This window comes from Leptopilina heterotoma, unplaced genomic scaffold (assembly GCF_015476425.1).
Source record: "Leptopilina heterotoma isolate Lh14 unplaced genomic scaffold, ASM1547642v1 Lhet_369, whole genome shotgun sequence".
Taxonomy (NCBI): Eukaryota; Metazoa; Arthropoda; class Insecta; order Hymenoptera; family Figitidae; genus Leptopilina; species Leptopilina heterotoma.
Genome location: NW_025111048.1, coordinates 75335 through 97221, shown reverse-complemented (window position 1 = coordinate 97221; position 21887 = coordinate 75335). Strand labels below are relative to the sequence as shown.

At 24.6% G+C, this 21887-nt stretch overlaps 2 protein-coding genes across 10 annotated transcripts in view; both read left to right on the top strand.

The window, feature by feature from the left end:
* Window positions 1-2376, top strand: part of LOC122505788 — a 30559-nt gene extending 28183 nt beyond the window's left edge. For 6 of the 7 annotated variants that reach the window (XM_043617625.1, XM_043617623.1, XM_043617619.1 and 3 more), the window contains exons 5-6: window positions 1552-2080; window positions 2278-2376. In XM_043617625.1, coding sequence (XP_043473560.1) covers window positions 1552-1665 — 114 coding nt within the window. In that variant the 3' untranslated portion in view covers window positions 1666-2080; window positions 2278-2376. The remainder of the gene's footprint in view (window positions 1-1551; window positions 2081-2277) is intronic. The other variant, XM_043617618.1, reaches the window with a different exon arrangement.
* A 10668-nt stretch (window positions 2377-13044) lies between these two features.
* Window positions 13045-20982, top strand: LOC122505755 (furin-like protease 1). Of its 3 annotated transcripts, none has more exons than XM_043617568.1 (3): window positions 13045-13200; window positions 16690-16788; window positions 17347-20982. In XM_043617568.1, the coding sequence occupies exon 3, from the start codon at window positions 18109-18111 to the stop codon at window positions 20437-20439; it is 2331 nt and encodes a 776-aa protein (XP_043473503.1). In that variant the 5' UTR covers window positions 13045-13200; window positions 16690-16788; window positions 17347-18108; the 3' UTR covers window positions 20440-20982. The 3 variants fall into 3 exon arrangements, with proteins under 3 accessions (XP_043473503.1, XP_043473504.1, XP_043473505.1); XM_043617569.1 differs by lacking the exon at window positions 13045-13200 and adding an exon at window positions 13218-13355; XM_043617570.1 differs by lacking the exon at window positions 13045-13200 and adding an exon at window positions 14110-14241.
* Window positions 20983-21887: the final 905 nt, after the last annotated feature.

The window sequence follows — 21887 nt, the reverse complement described above, 5'->3', positions numbered from 1 at the left end:
ACATTTTTAGCGATATTTCAGAAACGCATGATTATTTTTTTATCATCTTGGTCTTAAGTAAAAATCTAAGAAATTCCGCTTCTTATAACCTATCACAAAAGGCTTTTTGAGCCTATTTCGAAAAAATATCGACTATTAATTTTTCGTAGTCAATTAGGCAATTTTTCTCCTTTTGTGCAAATAATTTGATGTTCGTCAATTTCTGGATAAACTTGTTGGTAAAATCTACAATTAATGGTAAATTATCAGTAAAATCTCAGCTTTAATTTAAGACCAAAAAAAGGAAAAAATATTTACGGGTTCCGAAGTTATTACAAAAAATATCCAATCATGTTTTTTGGAGTGGTTTCAAAAAATTACGGACTTGACATTTTTTAGTAATATTTCGTAAACCCATGAATATTTTTTTATCTTTCTAGTCTTAAATTAAAGATTGCAAAGTTCTGCGTGTAATAGCCTATTATACATGATTTTTTAATGTTTTAACAATTTTTTTTTTGAAAAGTTTACAATAAGTTGTAAGTTAATCCTTTTTTCATTAAAGTAGGTCGAATGGCTTTCGTTCCTATTTCTTTCCTTTTTTTATATCTTTTTTCTCGCTCTTTAAGGTTTATAGCCAACTGAGGGTTTGTCAAATTCATTGATCACTGTAACTTTTTCTAGCTCTAGTGACCCCGACAAAGATCCCTTGTCCCGTCAAACATTCAATGCACTCTTTATAAGGACAGCTGTCTTCTGATATCTGTTTGGTGAAGGAATCTTTTGTCGCGTGCCACACGTCATATGGTATATACATGCTTCTTATAGGATATTTTACGACAATCTTTTTGTTCTTTCTTCCACTCCATTTCTTGCTGGCAAGATATTTTCCTTAATAGTATTTTTATGAAAAGAAAACTGTAGAGCAGGATGATATCAAAAATGGTTGTTTCATCATTTTTTTTTCAAATTAGCATAAATTTTCTTATTGTTATTAATTTAATAGCCGATAATATTATCAGTTACTATCATACGATAATAAAAATTATTATTCGTTATAATAATTAATCAGTAAAACGAATAATTTTTTATATTGAAAATTGCGAAAATATTAATTTACCAAAAGAGAAATTGCATCTATTGCACTTGCTAATTGACTATTTTCTGAGATACTTAAATTTATAAGTAGAAATAGACATCTTTGGTACTGCCGTTAGAGGAAGAGTGGGGGCGCCCCCCACTCCTGGCTCCCGCGCCGATTATTTCTTTAATTTAAAATTGAAATAACAGGAAAAATTAATAACCATTTTAAAAATGAAAAAAGGTATTTCTTGTTTATTTATCAAGACTAAATAAAAACCAGAAAAAAATTTTTTAAATTGACAAAAAAATAAAATTAAAAATTAATAAAAAAATGTTTAAAAAAAAAATTTTACCTGCTAACCTTTCGCTTAAAATTGCTAATTAACTTAAATGTCTCTTAAAATAAAAAAATATAAAAACAAAATTGGAAAATATTGTTTATAATATTTATTTAATTTAATTAAAAAAACATTTTTGCTCTGTTTGCAGTACACCGTGGGAAATATTATATTTTACCTAACCAAAAATCATCTCGAACAGTCTGTTAAAAATGTAATTCAACTGTACGAGGAAATTAATCAATTAGAAATTACTCAATTGTAAAAATATTTTTAAAATAAAAAAAATAATTACTACAAAAATTGAGAAAACTAAAAAAAATTTCATGCATGAAAAATAATCGATTACTGTTTAACTGTGTTTAACTACGAAGACAACTTCATTATTTACTTGTCATTAACATTAATAAAAAAAAATAAAAAAAAAACTTTTAACTACAATGGCAACTTAATAAAATATTCAAAATTGAATAGCAAACATTTGGCAACATAAATATTCAAAATTATGGATTTTCCACACATTGTCAGTCTTGCTGTATTTTATTTAATGGCAAATGTCATTTTTTTCATTTTTATCCGTCTCCCAGTAACCCATCAATTAATAGAAATTAATAATGACGATGAAACATTGAAATTAACAGAGGTTGTTGATCAGGAGAGGATTATACAAATTGGCCAAGGTTTATACTAATTAAAAATAATGTTATTTATTTATAAAAATAGAATTTTTTTATAAAAATAGAATTTTTTTTCAATTACTCATTCTGGAAAATACTCTTCTTTAATTATTTCTGAAAAAAAGTTATTTAAAAAAAAAATTTCTTTAATTATTTCTAAAAATAAATTTCTTTTTAATTATTGTTTATTTATTAAACAGGTGAAGGATCGCAGACGTCAGAAAGTTAGCTAATTTAAAAAAGGTTAAAAATTTTCGCGCATGGAAAATATTTAATAAAAACAAACAGAAGGGGTGTTAAATTCTTCTAAAGTTATGCAATTAATAGTGGAGGAAAAGTTTAATTTTCTCCACGCAGTACAATTTTATAATAAAACAAAAAAATTTTTTATAAAAAATGAAAAAAATTTGTACAACTTTACAAATGAATTTTTAATTAAAAAAAAAATAAAGAAAATGGATTGCAAATGAAAAAATAGATGGTAATTTAATTATTTTGAATATTTATATAGAAATTAATTAAATTAATTAAGAGCATTAGAATTAGGGCCCTTAAGTAAATAAATAAAATAAATAAAATTATATGAAAAATAAAAAATTAATATATAGAAATATAATGAAATAAATTTGAAAAAATAAATTTTTCAAATTAAGGGAAAAAAAGAACAGATAATCATTCGAGGGAATTATTTTACCGACACAGCGAAAAAAATTTTACGATCAATATGTTTCGTGGTTACATCGTGTGAGGCAGCACTTATCAAATAATTGAAAATTTGAATTCTTCTACTAATAAACAAATTTGATTATACTTTTTTTTTTAATTAATTTGCATATCTACATTTTTTAAAATTTATATTCCTTTTTTTGAAAAATAAAAATTAAAAATTATTCTCTTTACAATATTTAAATTTTTATTTCTCTCGAAATTTACAATTAATAATATTAATCTTCGTATTCTTTTATTCATTCTGTGATTCATAATAAAATAACATTAGAAATTAGAAAATTTAAAAAAAATGATGATTAACAAATGAAAAATATACTTATTTTGTTTATTTTTATGCAAATTTTTTTTCTTTTTGTTTATAAAAAATAGAAAATTGTTAAAAAATTCTGATTTTTGAAATTGAAAATAAATACCCATTTTATGTATAATTTTTATTTCTCAATAACATTATCGATCAGAAATTCATTCTTTTATTTTGTAGAAAAAAAAATTACATATTCCCCTTTCTTAATATATTTTTATAGAAAATTTTCAATTTTATACAAAGGAAATAATTTGCATCATTTCTATTTCTTAATTACAATTTTCTTTGAATAAAAATTCAGTTTTTTATATAAATAAAGGAAAAAAAATGTTTATAAATTCTATTTGTCAATGACAAATTTTTATTTAAAATAACAATTTTTCAATTTTTATAGAAAATAAAGGAAAAAATTGTACCTAAAAAACATGTTCTGTTACATTTATTTACGAATTTCATATTCAATTATTATCTAAAATTTTAACTAAAACTCATTTTTAAATCAAATTTTTGTTAAAAATTTCTACAAGAATTCAATTATTTAAATACAAAAGAAAATTATTTATTGACTAATTAAATGTTTTTAGCTTAAAATTTAATTTTTATAAAAAATTTTATTACAAAATTTTTAAATAATTGAAATTCTTTTGACGAATTTTATTATTTATGAAAATAATTTAATTTTTGTCACTTAATTATTTTCATAAATAATAAATTTTTTTTAATAGGAATTCAATTATTATTTTCATAAAAAATAATTTAATGTTCTAGAAAATAATAATTGAATTAAAATGATGAAAATAATTTTGATGAAGTTACATTAACAATATATTCTTATAATATAAAATAATAATTTTATCTCTCGGTCATCTTTAATTATTAGAAAACATACTTTTATAAGTTTTTTAATTTAAAAAAGGTTTGAATTTGAAATTTTTGAATGTCTTAATTTCTGTGGAAAATACTGTTCAAAAAATAAGATTAAAAATAAGAATTTTGCAAATATTTTTCTTCTTTTTCTAAAACAAAATAATAATTTTATTAAAAAATTGTGATTCATAAACAAAAATAATGCAAAATAAATAAATTTTCTATTTCTTAATCACAGTTAATAATTTTCTAATTTTGCTTAGAAGTAAAGAACAAAAATCAAATTTCAATTTGACAAAACATAATATTTAACAAAATTTTAGTCTTTTAATGAAAAGAAGTGCAAAAAAATTCTGATCATTTCTATGTGTCATTACAATTTTGAATTAATTATAAAATAAAAATAATTATAACATAATAATATAATATACAATCTATTTTTTAGAAAATAAATTTGAATTAAAAATTTTTACGTCCAAATTGCAAAAAAAAAAATTTTTTTTAAGAAATTTAGAATCGACAAACTTCTCAATTTTCTGATGATTGATTTGGATAAAAAGTTTTTTGCGATATTATACATATAACGTCCAGCAAACAATGGACAATGGAATAATTCCTAATTACTCGCGCATACGGCGCCTTTGAACAAAACCTTTAGGACACAGAAGGACCAAAACTCGTCTGCTGCCTCTGACATTGATTGATACTCTCATTAATTTTGCAATCGTATAGTGCCAATTTCACACTCTCGTAAACGAATCATCACTCCATTCAAAAGTTGATCAAAAACTTTTTCCATTTCGAATTTTTCCTACTTTCTTATAAAAAACTTATTTTTTTTGTGTCAGTAGAAAAAGTACTTTTCATTCAAAATCAGAAATTCAGTTTTTTTCTTCTAACAATGAAAAAAATATTTTTCCTCCCAGGAGGAAAATTATTATTCTTGTTTATAGTAATTAGTACTATATGTAAAGATACCGAATTGTTCCATAAACGACAGTCTAGAGAGACTCTCATTAGGATCAATTAATACATTAATTCATATATTGAAATTGCATAACGCGACTCAATTAGTATATATGAATTGATAATAATAAATAATGTAATTTCTTGAATTTATTATTATGGGCAATTATTAATTCAATATTTATCCAGACAGTGAAATAATTAGTAAAAGAAATCGAATAGTAAAAAAGAAAAGTGGAAATAAAAATATATTTAAAGGTTTTAATATTCATCGACTGAGAGGTTTATTTTCTCCTGGTCGATGCTAATGTTCCGAAGAAACTTATAAATCTACAACCCCACTCTGTTTTAATTAGTAACGAAGTTTAATTTGCCGAGTAATCAACGAAATAGAAACTATAACAGGATAAAAGGATTTTCTGAAGTGCTCAAAACGAAACAAGTCCAATTTGCATTTTATATATTATTCATTTTCATCTGCGTGTATATAATAACTTGAATTAAATTATCCGCTCTTATTGGTAAATTTTAAATAATACCCCAACTGTCGAAATAAGGTCAGGAAAAAATTTTCACCCTTTTTGCTAATCTTGCTTTTTTCTTCTTTAAAAATTTTAATTTTTTAATTTTCAGGCCTCGCATTCATATCTACTGAAAACTACTATTTAATACTTTTTTTACGATATGCTATACTATTTGGATACTTTTTTTTTATTTGTTACATTAAAAGATACTTTTTTCCATGTTTGAAAATTTACACTATACTTTCAATTTGTTAACAGATGAAATAAAAAAATTATTTTAGAAAATTTTAATAAAGTTATTGGAAAAAATTCAAAAAAATTTAATAAAATTCTATTTAAAACAATTCAATTATTTTCACAAAGTTTTCGTAATTAAATGATAAATAATATGTACTATTATAATGAAAAAATTTCCAAAGAGAATTGAATAATTAAAAAAAAATGTTTCTAAAATTCTTTGCAAACATTTAATTATTTTAATAAATAAAAAAATTTTCACAGAAATTCAATTATTTAAAACAGAATTTTCCTAAAATTTTTCTTAAAAAATCAATTATTTAAATAGATTTATATAAAATTCTTCGAAAGAATTCAATTATTTTTATAAATAATAACATTCTTCTCAGGAATTTAATTATTTTAAATGAATTCCGCGAAAATTGCAACTATTCTTAAAAATTTTAATAAAATTCTTTGAAAGAATTCAATTATTAAAAAAAATTTTAATGAAATTCTTTATAATAATTGAATTGCTTTTAAATATAATTTTAATAAATTTTTTTGAAAGAATTCAATTATTTTCATAAATAATATACAATTTTCAGAGAAATTCAATTATTTAAACACATTGTTCCTAATATTTTTCAAAAAGATATCAATTATTAAAATAATTTTTTATAAAACTCTTCTCAGGAATTCAATTATTTTTAAAAATTTTAATAAAATTTTCTGAAAGAATTCAATTGTTTTCATAAATAATATTATACAATTTTAAGAGAAATTCAATTATTTTAAACACAATGTTCCTAATATTTTTTGAAAAAATATCAATTATTTAAATAAATTTTTATAAAATTATTCTCAGAAATTCAATTATTTAAAAAAATTTTTTTTTAATTTTTTGAAAGAATTCAATTGTTTTCATAAATAATATAGGTACAATTTTCAGAGAAATTGAATTATTTAAAACACAATTTTCCTAATATTTTTCGAAAAAAATCACTTATTTAAATAAATTTGTTCGGAGACAACAATTCAATTATTTTCATAAATAATAAAATTCATCACAGGATTTCAATTATTTTGAATATAATTTTTAATTCATTAATCGCTAAAAACGCAATTATTCTTAAAAATTTGAAAAAAATTCTTCGAAAAAATAATATAAAATAATTCAATTATTTTTGAAAAATTTTAATAATATTCGTTATAAGAATTCAATTATAATTATAAATATTAAAACTCATCGCAGGATTTCAATTATTTGTAATACAATTTTTTAATAAATTCTTGCTAAAAATGCAACTATTCTTTAAAATTTTAATAAAATTCAATTATTTTCATAAATAATATACAATTTTCAAAGAAATAAATTCAATTATTTAAAATACAATTATCATAATATTTTTTGAAAAAAATCATTTCTTAAAAAGGATTTTTATAAAATTCTTCTCAAGAATACAATTATTTTAAAGACTTTATTAAAATTCGGTGACAAAAATTTAATTATTTTCATAAATAATAAAATTAATCGCAGGAGTTCAATTATTTTTAATTTAATTTGAAATTAATTCCGCTAAAAAGCAATTATTTAAAAAAAATTTGAACAAAATTCTTCGAAAAAATTCAATTATTTAAAAAAAATTTAATAGAATGTAATTCTTAGAGTACAATAATTATTTTTAATTCATTTTTAATTACAATTTTTTGAATAAACTTAATTATCATCAGAAGTATTTTAATGCAAACATACAATTATTTCCATAAATAAAAAAATTTTAACAGGTGTCACTGCAATAATAATTATTTTCAATTTATTTTTTAATAACATTTCTTGAATGAATTTAATTATTATCAAAAATTTTAATGTAATTCTTCGTAAAAATTCAATTATTTTAAAAAATGTTGATAAAGTTCTTTATAAGAATTCAAATTTAAGAAATATTCAATTATTCAATAAATTATTTATTTTTGTATTTAAATAATTTCATTCTCGCATAGAAATTTCTAATAAGAATAATTGATTTAGAATTGAATAAAATAAAATGATTAAAGTTTTTGAATAATTTTTATTATAAACAACAAAAAGAATTTACTCAATTTTGAGAGAATTACTTTTGTAATTTTTAGAAATATAGTTAAATTTCAAAAATGCTTCATTTTGAAATAATTTGAAATATTTTAATTTCTGTAGACAAAATAAATAGGTAAATATTTATTTTTAAAAATTATTCTATTTTTGAATGGTATTAAGAAGTTATAAAAAAAATTGAATCGTCAATTTTAATTTTTCGGTAGCTACTTGTTTACTTTACTTTTTTCTGTCTTTAATCTACTTATTTGCTATTTTTTAAAAATTAATTATCAAGTACGAAGCCTGAATTTTTATTTTTCAATTTACCGCCATTTAATTCTCTCACAAGTGCAATTATAATCGGCCTATCAGTCATTTTCCATAGCTCGAAATGTGAAATTATATTATTTGAGACGAAAGGAAAAATAAAGTGGGATAAAAATTGTCGGAATATTTTTCTCTCTCTTTATTTTGATGTATAATTTAAAAAAATAAACGGAAAATTATAGAAAAGATATTGAATTCATGCGAGAGTTGAAAGATTTTTAGTAATGTAGATTTTCGTAAAATATGCCATTTGTCGTGATAATTAAAATTACGTCCTCCCTGCCGCATATTCGATGATATAACTAATTTTATAGTGGATTTACATTGCACGTAAATGAATTTGTATGGGAGTCTGTGGGATATTATTGAATCTTATTGCTATTTTGGCTTGTAGTCATAAACATTTTTCCGATCCTCCGATTGCAGTGTAATAATTATCATATCATGACAATAAGCCAAATAGCATTGTTTCTACAACCACAGTGTTTCAATTATATCATTGATTTATGAATCGTAATTCTCTATTTTACTCTAATTTTATCGATTTAATAAGAACTATTTACAATTTATTAATAATACTACTATTAAAAAATTATATTAATTATAATTCATTTTGTGAAACAATATTTAAAAATGGAGATGTTATTCTCCACTTAGGAACGTCAAGGTGACCACTAGATGGCAGCTGAGGTTGATAAAATAAGATTCCTCGCCATCTGGTGACAATCCTTACGTTCTCAAGTGGGGAAATTGAGGAAACACAGGAAACAGTATTTTATGTCTCAAAAACTCTTTTTTTTATAATAAAATACTAATTTCCATAGTTAAAATAAATGCAATAATACATTTTATAACAGTTTTGTATCATTACAATGATTTATTTATTCCTTTCGCTTAATTTTATTATCAGCGAATTTTTATGTAATCTAGGCAAAATATTGATGAACTGGTGCAAAATTAAAAAAATGTACTTAATTAATATTAATTACAACTAATATTATTAAAATTATTAATATTAATTACAACTAATATTACTAACATTATTAATATTAATTTACAAAATTAATATAAGTATGCATAATTAATTAATATTTGTAAAAAAAAATTAAACTATTGAACATGTCAAGGTTGATATAAATCGTATAAATTGCGAATGGCTGATAATTGCGCTTGTGAGAGAATAAAATGGCGGTAAATTTAAAAATCGAAATTCTTGATAATTACAATATATTATAATTTTTGACTAAAAATTTGTACTATTTCGATTTTCTTATACAAAATACAAAAAGAATAATGAGACACCGTTGATAGAATGTCAAAAGACAGCAAGTGAAAAAATGCAAAGAGCTCATTTTTGCTATTGGATCGTATATCACTAAACTGGGAGACAGAATTCTCCATGTCCATAATGGAGAGTCATAAGTCACACAGGATTATTGGTTGACTTTCCTTTCAGCAACCAACCTGCATTTCGGACCTATAAGCCATATAAATGGATGTCTGAGACTCTCTATAGGATAATATAGTATCCTCTGTATAAAATGCTAGATTATTTCAATTTTTAACCTCCCCCCCAATGAAAAAAAAGAAACACTAAAATCAAGAATTTGCAAATATTTTTCAATTCTATTGCTTGATAACAGAAATTTAAAAATTTAATTAACCCCTTGATAGTGCATGGCTCATATATGTCCACAAAAATTCCTGCCCCTTTTGAGTCAGTGGCAAAAAAAATTTTTCAAAAATAAATATACTAAACGTAATTCGATTCGAGTGTCGAAGGGTATTTTTTTTTTTTTTTTTGGGGTTTTTGGGGCCAAACTCGAATTTGAAGTCAGGTTTAAAAAATTCAAAATGTCGACTACAAAAAATTAAAAAAATTACCAGATTCGCTTGAAAATCGTTACTGGGGGATTTTCGGGATCACTGATTACGAATATGATGTCAGATTTTCAAAATTCAAAATGGCGGATCCAATATGCCGGATAATTTGAAGATTGATGCGTTTTGGTCGAAATTTATTTCTCAGGGGTTTTCGGGGTCGCTGAATTCGAATTTGATGTCCGTTTTCAAACATTCAAAATGGCGACCAAATTTTTTTAATGTTGTCGGATTTGTCTTAAATGATTACTAAAATGAACAAATTTTACAATTTCGCATTAAATTCGAATTTCCTAACTTTAAAAACTTAAGAGTAAATATTTTTAGACAAATTCGTCAACTTTTAAAAAATTCGGCGCCATATTGGATACGCCATTTTGAATTTTGAAAATTTGACATCAGATTCGTAATTAGCGATCCCATTTTGAATTTTGCAAAGAGGTAAATTATATTAGTGTGAATAGTGTTGATGATTATTTACTATTTCATTAACTGGAAGTCAATTTTCATTCATTTTATAGTGAGAGTAAATTTTCGAAAAAATAGTTAATTAAAATTTTAACTTTATTTGCTGTTTGAAATTATCTTTTATGATCTCTTTGCGGTGTTAGATAGAATGGATGTAAAATATTTAATTCAACTACTTTATTTAATTAAATGGAGAAGTCAACGGAGCACAAAAGAAAGATAACAGAAGAATGGCATATTCATGGCAGCATTCGCCTCACTGTAAATGTAACACCTTTTCCATATTATTTCAAAGTCCTTTTTAGTAAAAGTTTTCATATTTTCTATTTTTCTTTTTTATAAAATGAAAATTTCAAAAAAAAAAAATTAATTCTACACAATTTTTAGTTGAAAGTATGAAAAATTTAGATTTTCAAAAATTTTAATTTCAAAATTCTACGAAAATTTAATTATTTAAATACAAAAATAAATAATTTATTGAATAATTGAATGCTTATTAAAATTGAATTATCATAAAGAATTTTATTAATAACAAATTTTTAAATAATTAAATTCTTTTGACGAAATGAAATAAAATTTTTAAGAATTATTACATTTTCCGAAGAACCTGGATTAAAATTGAATTAAAAAGTAATTGAAATTCTGCTATGAGTTTTATTTATGAAAATAATTGATTTCTTAAAAAGAATTGAATTATTTATGAAGATAATTGAATTATTGACTAGAATTTTATTAAAATTTTCGAAAATAATTAAATTCTTTGGAAGAATATTAATAAAATTATAAAGAATTGTATCTTTTGAGCTATTTATATATTAATTATTTCAAATTATTTCATATATTAATATGAAATTAATTGAATTATTGCGAAAAAATTTATAAAAAATTTGGAAATAATTGAATTTCAGTGGAATTTTTATTATATTTTTGAAAATAATTAAATGTTTGCGTGGAATTCTGTTAAATTTTTTTTTAAATAATTATTTTAACAAAAAATTTCACAAAATTCTACGCAAACATTTAATTATTCTTTTGGAAATTTTTATTAAAATAATTGATATTGAAAATCATTAAATGCAGGAAAATGTTTAAAAATAATTAAAATTTTTGCAAAGAATTTTATTAAAATTTTTGAAAATAATTTATTTTTGGAGAAGAATTTGATTCTTTTTAAAGAAAATTGAAATTTTAAGGAGGATTTTTTTTTTAATTTTTGGAACATAATTGAATTTTTGCTATCATTTGTAACTTTTCTAAAAAAAATTAATTATTTTAGTGTTTTTAACTAAAATTCATATTTAAATTTAGTTTTTATTCATTTATTTTTATTCCTTAACTAATTTCCAGGTTTTCTCAAGGTTTATAAAATTTCCTGACATTTCCAGGTTTTCAGGTTGCGTGGCTATGCTGAAAATTGAAAAAATAAAGTGAAGTTTAAAATTTAAATCGATTTAATGAAAATAATCTTAAGGGTATGTAAATGTCGATATTTTGACATTGAAATTCAAAATATAAAAATTACAATTTTAACACTCAAGGTCAAAAAAATTTAAAAATTCAAAATTTCCGAACAAAATATTTCGGACTTTGGAGTTTTTGGAGTAGGGGGTCACTAATTAAGGCAGGTTTACAAATTTTGAAATGGGGACTTTTATAATAAATAATATGACTTTTTTGTAAAGTAATTAATTAAAAAATTAAAAATTGATAAAAAATACAATAAAAAAGTGATAAGTGAAAGAAAAAAGTAAAATAAAAAATAAAAAAAAAAAGATAAAAATTGTTCATGAATTATCGTTAGTGGTATTATCACTCTCTTCTTTACCGACAATTACCACTTAAACCAATTATTATTAATTAAGACAGAAGTGTAAAATACTGTTTTGTGTGAAAATTATAATACAAATAATGATAAAAAAACTGATGTTGACTAATATTTGCTTCTGTCGAATAAAAAATTGCAAAATTGAAATATTAAGGCAATATTGAAATATTAAGGCAACATTGAAATATTAAGGCAATATTGAAATGTTAAAAATTGGAGTATTAAGGCATTATTACAGTATTAAGCCAATGTTAACAACACACGTAAAAAATTTTTTATTTGGAACAGCGATAAGTTTCTCTAGATTAGCGAAAATCTTAACTGAATCAACTTAAAATTTGGCGAATCTAGTGAAATTTGTATAGCTAATACCCAGGTGAACATTTTTTTTTCCTGTATTACCCCAAGTTTATTAAACACGACATAATATTAAATAAAATAAAATATTAATAAAATGCAATATTATTAATTACATTATAAATAAAATATTTCTTTAAATAATTAAAAATTTTATTTTATAAATATTTAATGTTTAAACTTAATCCAATAGTTTCAGAAGAACAAAAAGATGAAATATAAAAATTTACACATGCGTTTAGACCACATTCAAAGAGATAGCGTTAGTTAAAAAAAAAAATTTTTTTTTAAACAAAAATTTTTTAAAAAATTTTAAATGAAAAAAAATTTTTTTTTTTTACAAGAGACTTACAGCGCCATTCCTCGTGAAGTCGTTGTAGCTCGTTCACATTTACTATGGCACTGTACTTCCCGACAAAAGATTCTTGGACAACAGAGAGTGGTTACACGTATATATCTTTATGTATGTATAGGTTAAACACAATCTCGTGGCTTTAGTCGCATCGTCTCGGCGTCGTGTCCACGGATAGCCGCCGTGTGACTATATACTAGAGGCAACGCATAATCATTGATACAATAACGGTAAATAAAATTGAGTTTAAAAAAAAAGTTCATTGAGTGATTTAAAAAAAATAAGAAATCCTTGTGATTTACCACTTTACCCCATATGTGTGTGTATGTGTAATTCTTTTTTTTTGAAACGGATAAATGGCAATAATTAAAAAATCATCAAAAAGGTAGTACATTGACTATATTATAAGATTTGACAGATTTAGAAATGATGAAGAATTTTTCATTTTCCAGAAAAATTTTTTTTTTTCTAAACACATGGCCTTAAGGTGATAAACTGTAAAATTACACTATTTTTTTTTATTCGAATAAAAAAAAAAAGTCGTGTTTCTTTTTTAAATGAACAATTAAGCTGTCTAAGGCGATAAGATATTTACAAAAATAAAAAAAATATAATGGAATTACACACAATGTGATAAATATTGCACTGTAATTAAGATACGCGGGAAAGTGAGGTCATATTTGAAATTAATTATTTAAAAATTTTATTTCTTTTTAAATTTTTTGTTTTTAAATGTTTTGGGAATTTTATTCTTTATTTGAAAGTAAAAGAAACATATTGGAAATTTTGATATTTCATTATTATCTTTGTATTATTGCGAATAAAATTTAATAACATGTATAATAAATTGAGGGGAAGCATGCAATAAATATGAAGGACGCTCAAACTGGACCCCCCCACTTTGCAAATGAGATGACGTAAAAAATTTATCTTGCGAATTAAAAAAAAAAAAAATATAATCGAAAAATAGAAGAAAAATATTTTTTTTAAACATTTTTTCTTTAAAATGTTTAAAGACGAAAAATAGCGGTAATTTTTTTTTTCTTAAAGACAGACGTTGACACGTGTATTTATATATATTGCGATAAATATTCAGTATCGTGTGAGCGAATTTCTTTCTGGTACTTTGCACCTGAGTAAATATTGAATCGACGAATGCCGTTAAACTCAAAAATATCACGTAAATTTTATATCTATTGATATTAAAAGAATTGTTATTCATTAATACAACTGACACATTTTTCTCGAATCAACAATAAAGTTTTGATAAGGTAAAAATTTAATTAAAAGTAATTTTTTATTTTTTGTATTTTAATTTTGTCAAAAATAAATTTTTTGTGACTTTTTTTTTATTCTGATAAATTTTATGTATATTTATAATTATATTTAGAAAAATTAAAAAAATTTCTCACTTATTTTGTGTTTTAAGTTTTAAAATTCTATTCTAAATATTTAAAAAAATTTTTAAATTTCTATTTTTTTAAATTTAAAAATTTTAAATTTTCTAAATATTTTGCACTTATTAAATGTAGGAATAAAAGAACTTTTTTTGGAAATTTCAGAAAAATTTAACGAAAATTATTATGTTTAAGGCCTTAAGCATTAAGTTTTAAAATTCTATTCTAGATATTTTTTTTAATATTCCAAATTTTTGGACTCATTTGTAGTTGGAATAAAAGAACTTTTTTTGAAAATTTTAGAAAAATTGAATGATAACTACGTACATATGTTTTAAAGCCAAACCTTCAGTTTTTAAATTCCATTCTAAAAATTTTGTTAAACATTCTAAATTTTTTGCCCCCATTTATAATTGGAATAAAATAACTTTTTTAGAAAATTTCAGAAAAATTTAACGAAAATTACTTAAGTTCTAAAGCCTTAAACCTTGGGTTTTTAAATAACATTTCAAAAATTTTGTTTCACATTCTAAATTTTTGGAATTTTTTTATGGTAGGAATAAAAGAACATTTTTCTGAAAATTTTAGAAAAATTTAACGAAAATTACTTAAGTTTTAAAGCCTTAAGCTTTAAGTTTTAAAATTCTATTCTAAAATTTTTTTTTTAAATTCTAAATTTTTGCACTCATTTGTAGTTCGAATAAAAGAACAGTTTCTGAAAATTTTAGAAAAATTTAGCAAAAATCACTTAAGATTCAAAGCCTTTAATCTTAATTTTTAAATTCCATTCCAAAAATTTGTTTAAACTTTTTACATTTTTTGCTCTCATTTATAGTTGAAATATAAGAACATTTCCTGAAAATTTTAGAAAAACAAAAAATAACTCAAGCTTTAAAGCTCAAGTTTTAAATTTTTTATTTTACTCAAAGTTTTAAAGTTTTAAAATTCTATTCTAGATAATGTTTTAAAAATTCTAAATTTTTGCACTCATTTGTAGTTGGAATAAAAGAAATTTTTTTGAAAATTTCAGAAAAATTTAACGAAAATTACTTAAGTTCTAAAGCCTTAAGTCTAAAGTTTTTAAACTCCAATCTAAAAATTTGTTTAAACATTCTAAATATTTTGCACTTATTTAAAGTTAGAATAAAAGAACATTTTTTGAAAATTTTAGAAAAATTTAACGAAAATTATTAAGTTTAAAGCCTTAAGTCTTAAGTTTTAAAATTCATTCCAAAAAATTTTTCTAAACATTCTAAATTTTTTGCACTCATTTATAGTTTGAATAAAAGAACATTTTCTGAAAATTTCAGTAAAATTTAACGAGAATTGTTTATGTAAAACGTTTCTAAATGTTCGATAGGTCTTATCAGGAAAAATATAAGAAAATAATTTATTTTAGAAAATATTCAGGAAAAATATAAAAAAATATTTTTCCTTTTAGATGTTTCGAGTAAAATTCTATTTTTTCCGTAAACTTTTTTGTACAAAGAGAAACGTTTTATTTTATAATAACAATGGAACAAAGATGTTTTGAGTTTTATAGAATATTTTTCCTTTGCTGTGTGGCGAAAGAAAGGAAGATATAGGCAATTGATTAAAGAGGGTTTTTTTTGGAGGGGGGTTGCAAACTTGGGCGTTGCCCTAGGGTGCGAAGAAAATAGGGGTGCCTTAATGATTCCGCATACCTTCATTTAATATACGTCATCTTTTAAGATTGATATTTTTTTTCCTCGCAATGTTTTTTTTCTTTGTCTTTTCCAACCAATTTTCAAACCAACAGATGAAATTGATCGGTACTATCGTTCTATTATACTTGACACGTGAATTCATAAATAATTTATATGAGAAATTGTTAGCAATTTTCCTCTTCTTCTGTTGGTCCATGACAAGTGGCGCCACGTTTATTATCAGTACTAAAAGTTCCCTCAAACAATTCTCGAAACTATAAAAATTTCTAGACGTAGAAGAAAGGTATTAAAATTAAAAAATTCTATATACAATTTAAAATGTTTTTTAAATGTTTCTAAATTTATTTATTTTCTCCTTTTAGTTTTGATAAAAAAAAATAGTTTTAAAAAATTATTCTTGACCCTGAAGATGTCACTACTTTTCCCAAAACTAAAGTCTCGAAAATACCTTAATTAAAAACTCTTTCTTCAATAATTTTTCCTAACAAAATCTATTTGAATAATTCAATGCAACTTTCAATTTGATTTTTTATTTCCATTTCAGAAAATAGAAACTTTTTTATTTTACTACCTTTTTTCTTTTAACAGAAAATGCCGCTTTCGACAAAATTTAAACTAAAGATTCTTTTTACAGATTTTCTCTTCATTCTCAGGAACTAAAGTAATCAACATTTTTCCAATGATCGAGGAATAATTTTGGTCAAAAAATTTCTTTTGCTCGTCACACAAATAGGTAACTAAATAATTTTAATTTTATTTTTATTTTTCTAATATTACCAATTGGAGAATTGTTATTGCCACCTATTTTTGTAAACTTTTCACAAAATTTTCTATACCTGCAAATTTTTGCACTATTTTTTAAAAATTCTAAATGTTTAGAAATTATTAAATTTCAGAAGTTGAAATTTTAAAAATTTTATTTTTTGTGAAAATAAAAAAAATTTAGTTTATTAGCAATTATTTTCATTACAAAAGTTTTTTACTGCATTTGAGGAATTGTCTAAAAATTCTAAATAAATTATTATCAACGGAATGTAAATTTTAATTCGAAACAAAAAAATTGAAGAAATATTAATCAAACATTAAATCATTTTTCAATTTTTTTGTCTCAAATATTCAGAAAGTTTGAAAAATTTAACGAAATGTTTTTAGATCTTTTGAATTAAAACAGATGTGCTTTTTGGTGAAATAGATAAAAATATTTCTCAGCGTCATTGGTAATATTAGAATGTAAATTAATTCAAATTTCCAAGTAAATATTACAAAAATAATAATATATTAAAATTATTAGCGCAGCAACTATGGGAGAATCAAAAAATTTTCAATGGAACATTGCTCAACAACGATAGACGACAAACTTTCAAGATGACTAATCAGGAAAATTTGGTTAAATTCAATGAAAAATTCAGTACAAATACAAATAATTGCAGTGATAATAAGAATAGAGGAAAATAAGTAAAAAAAAAGAAAGGAGCTCGAGAGTGAGAAACAAGAATAATGATATTGTGATCAATAAAAAGTATTTTTCGATAATGTAAATTGATAAGATTGTAAAGCCTTGAGCAGCGAATAATAATCTTTGTTAGAGTTTGTATGAATCAATGAATTTAAAGAAATAGTACTTCCCCATTTTTTTTTGTTTTATAAAAAAATATTTTAATTAATTTTTTCGAATTGTAAATTTATTTTGTTGACTTTGCAAAAACGTTTCCTTCTTTTTTTTTTCTGTATCAAGAATTTTTCCTATGTATGAGTTTTGTTCTACGTACTCATTACGTAATTGAAATATACAGGAAAGTAGTGATTCCCCTTCTATTTTAATTCTTTCATCACCCAGTTGAATTACACAGCTGAAGAGTGAACATTAAATACTCGAAATATGTATAAAGTAGATCAAGTATGTTTGTAAGTAAAAGAGCATATCATTAGGTTTTTGAATTAAAAAGAAATTAAAAGGAATATCTTTTGATAATCGCACAATATTTTGTAAATAACATTTTATTTTCTGTACGTGACAGTGATGCCTCATTTATTAATAACGAGGCTGTGAGAAATGATGATGTGCAAAGTAATTATTGTTCTTTTTTTAATTGGTGATATTTTCGTCGCGGCGTATACAAATCAATGGGCTGTGCATATTGACGGTGGACCAATAGTCGCTAGGCAAATTGCTGATGAACATGGATTTCGTTATTTGGGAAAAATATTTGACGATTGCTATCATTTTGATCATGGTTCGGTGATGAAGAGATCTGTTGAACCACATTTGGAGATTCATGGGAGATTAGTGGAGGATGAGAGAGTGAAGAGGGCTGAACAGCAGAGGATAAAGACGAGGGCGAAGAGGGATTTCATTCAGCAGAAGACGATTTTAAATGATGATAGATGGTCCTTGATGTGGTATTTGAATCGAGGGAATGGTTTGGACATGAATGTGCAAGATGCGTGGGCAGAGGGAATATCGGGACGTGGAATAGTGGTGACGATTCTTGATGATGGTTTGGAGAAAGATCATCCTGATTTAAAGGATAATTATGATCCTCAAGCAAGTTATGATGTTAATAATCATGATGAGGATCCAATGCCGAGGTATGATTATACGGATAGTAATCGACATGGTACGAGATGTGCGGGTGAAGTTGCAGCAACGGCGAATAATTCCATTTGTGCGGTGGGAATAGCTTTTCATGCACAGATTGGTGGTGTTCGGATGCTCGATGGAGATGTGACGGATGCGGTCGAAGCACGCTCCTTGAGTTTAAATCCACAGCATATCGATATTTATAGTGCGTCTTGGGGTCCGGATGATGATGGTAAAACAGTTGATGGACCGGGTGAATTGGCGACAAGAGCTTTTGTGGAGGGAATAACGAAGGGACGTGATGGTAAGGGTTCGATTTTTATCTGGGCATCAGGCAATGGCGGTAAGGATGGTGACAATTGTAATTGTGATGGTTACACGAACAGTATTTGGACCCTGTCGATTAGTAGTGCAACGGAAAATGGTTACGTTCCATGGTACAGCGAGAAATGTTCATCGACATTAGCGACAACTTACAGTTCGGGATCAACAAGCGAGAGGCAGATCATAACAACGGATTTGCATCATCATTGTACAAACAGTCATACTGGAACATCAGCGTCAGCTCCACTAGCAGCCGGTATTTGTGCCCTCGTTCTTGAGGCGAATAGAAATCTAACTTGGAGAGACATGCAGCATATTGTTGTCCAAACGGCTAAACCGGCGAATTTAAATGCTTCAGATTGGGTGACGAATGGCATTGGTCGTAACGTGAGTCACAGTTTTGGTTATGGGTTAATGGACGCCTCGGCTATGGTTCGTCTGGCCAGGAAGTGGAAAACGGTTCCTGAACAACACACCTGCGAGGTAATGTCTCCCCAAATGGGAGAACCAATACCAGCGAAGAGAACCCTAAGTTTTGATTTGAATGTCGAGGAATGTATGGGTGTGAACTTTTTGGAGCATGTACAGGCAAAGGTGACCCTATCAGCATCAAGGAGAGGGAATCTGGAGATATTCCTCACATCACCACAAGGCACCAGGAGTACTCTTCTTGCCAAACGTCCACGCGATCTTTCCAAAGCTGGTTTCAATCAATGGCCATTTATGTCCGTTCACACTTGGGGTGAAAATCCACTAGGTATATGGACATTGGAAATACACAACGATGGGAGATATGAAGATGTTCTAGAGGAATGGAAACTGATATTCTACGGTACCGAAACTCCAGTAGTGGCTGAGGATAAAATTATCATCTCCGAATATGAAGTACCAAGTGAAACATCAACAGACGTTAAGCACAACATCATTGGAACGGTAGACAATTCATGGATTGGTAGCCAAAAAATCGACAGTGTTTTACAAACAGAACATTCAAGACCAACGAGCGAAAAGCAAACGAGCGATAACTGTAAAATTATGGACGGAGAAAATGATTGTCTCGTCTGCAAGGAAAATTGGTTCCTAACAAAAGGACGTTGCGTTCTTTATTGTCCAGCCGGTACCTATGGTGCTTCCGACGAAAGATATTCGGTTTGTGCCGCTTGTCATTATTCTTGTGCAAGATGTTCAGGGCCATCTGGTAATCAATGTACTTCATGTCGTGCCGACGCTATTTTAATTGAATTCCACTGTGTCCTTAGTTCAATTTCGTGGAAAATGCAAGCGACAAGATGGTTTTATTGGATGACAATATTTTTTGTCATTAATTTATCAACAATAACTGCCGCCGGAATTTATTTGTGTGTCTTTTGGTTTCGCAGAAAACACAATCCACATACATACGACTATAGTAAAGTGTCATATTCACAGAATGCAAAAGCTGAATGTGGTGCTAATGATTCCGCGTCCGATAGTGAATAATTAGAAAAACATGGCCTATTTAAAATTATAATATTAAAAAAAAGTAATTGACGAGAAAAATAACGAAATTGTTTTCGACTATATATTTATACATATCTCTTTGATATCATCGAAAATCAAATTCCGTCAATATTATTTAGATGTAGATTTTTTATTACAAAGTTATACAGCACTTGTTATAATAAACTACAAATCAACATCAAAATATTTATATAATTAGGTTATTTATTTATTCTTACATTTCGTTGCTATATTTTTCCATTCATAATTTACAGTATAAGTTAGAAAAACAAATCTTTTAAATTTATTGACAAACAAAAAACGATCCGCAAAAAAGACCACCTGCAATACATGCAAACTGCTTTTTCGAATTTTGTAAATATTATTTAAGAATCTTATTTATTACTTCATGTAACATAAAAAAGTGGGTTCCTCATTATATAGTTATTTAATTGTAATCAGAATTATATATATACACACAATTATATGTACAACATTACACACAATTATATAGAAATAATAAGTCTGAATTTAGTTTAATAATTGTTGCATTATTAATTCATGTCTTAAAACAAATAATAAAAAACATCCTCTCCTAATTTGAAGAAATATTTCATAAAACTAGTATTACTACTTTTTAAAAAAATATATTTAACAGACTGCTATAAAAAATTTTGTTTCAAAATTAGAAGAACTGTGGTTTATGAAAAAAAAAACTAACAAAAAATTCACCTCTATTGAATACACAAATCCGAATCGTAAATTTCAACAAAAGGATAGGAACCGACAACAAGGACTACTGCTGATAGGTAAAAAATTTGTGAAAAACAAATACGAATAACTTTTTTCAATATTTTTACTGCTTTAAAACTCGTGGTCTATAAACTTTTGTTTTGATATCGTCTGTTTAGATGATAAAAAAAGTGAATAGAAAATAAAAAATAATTTGAAAAAAATTGTAACTAAGAGCTAGATACTAATTTGCAGTACAAGTTAAGAATTTATAAATGTGAATCGATGAAGATGGGATGAATGACCGATCAGTAAGCAGAAGGATAAAACTGTCGAGGTAAATTCAGAAGAGATGAAGAATAATAATTATTTCTTTTCCTTCAGAAATTGAATATAATAGTTATTGAGATTTCTGTGTCATCTTTTTTATTAACTAGATTATTTTGTAAATTAATGTGAATCATTTCTGATATTTTTTTATACAAGTGATTATGGCATCAACGTTTCTATATTAAAAAATTATACGTTGATGACATAATCACTTGCATAACAAAATATCAGAAATAGTTTATTAGTTTGAAAGAAAGTTTTGCATTACAAGAAGTTTCTATGTCATCCATGACTACGTCCGCTAACAATCTAGAGAGGTGAATCCATACAAATACCGTATATTTATTTATTACTGAATTAAAAAAATTTAAAAAAAGAATTAGCAA

Bases quoted from the DNA above. Each gene is read 5' to 3' on its own strand.
- LOC122505755 (XM_043617568.1), top strand. From the start codon at position 18,109: ATGATGATGTGCAAAGTAATTATTGTTCTTTTTTTAATTGGTGATATT.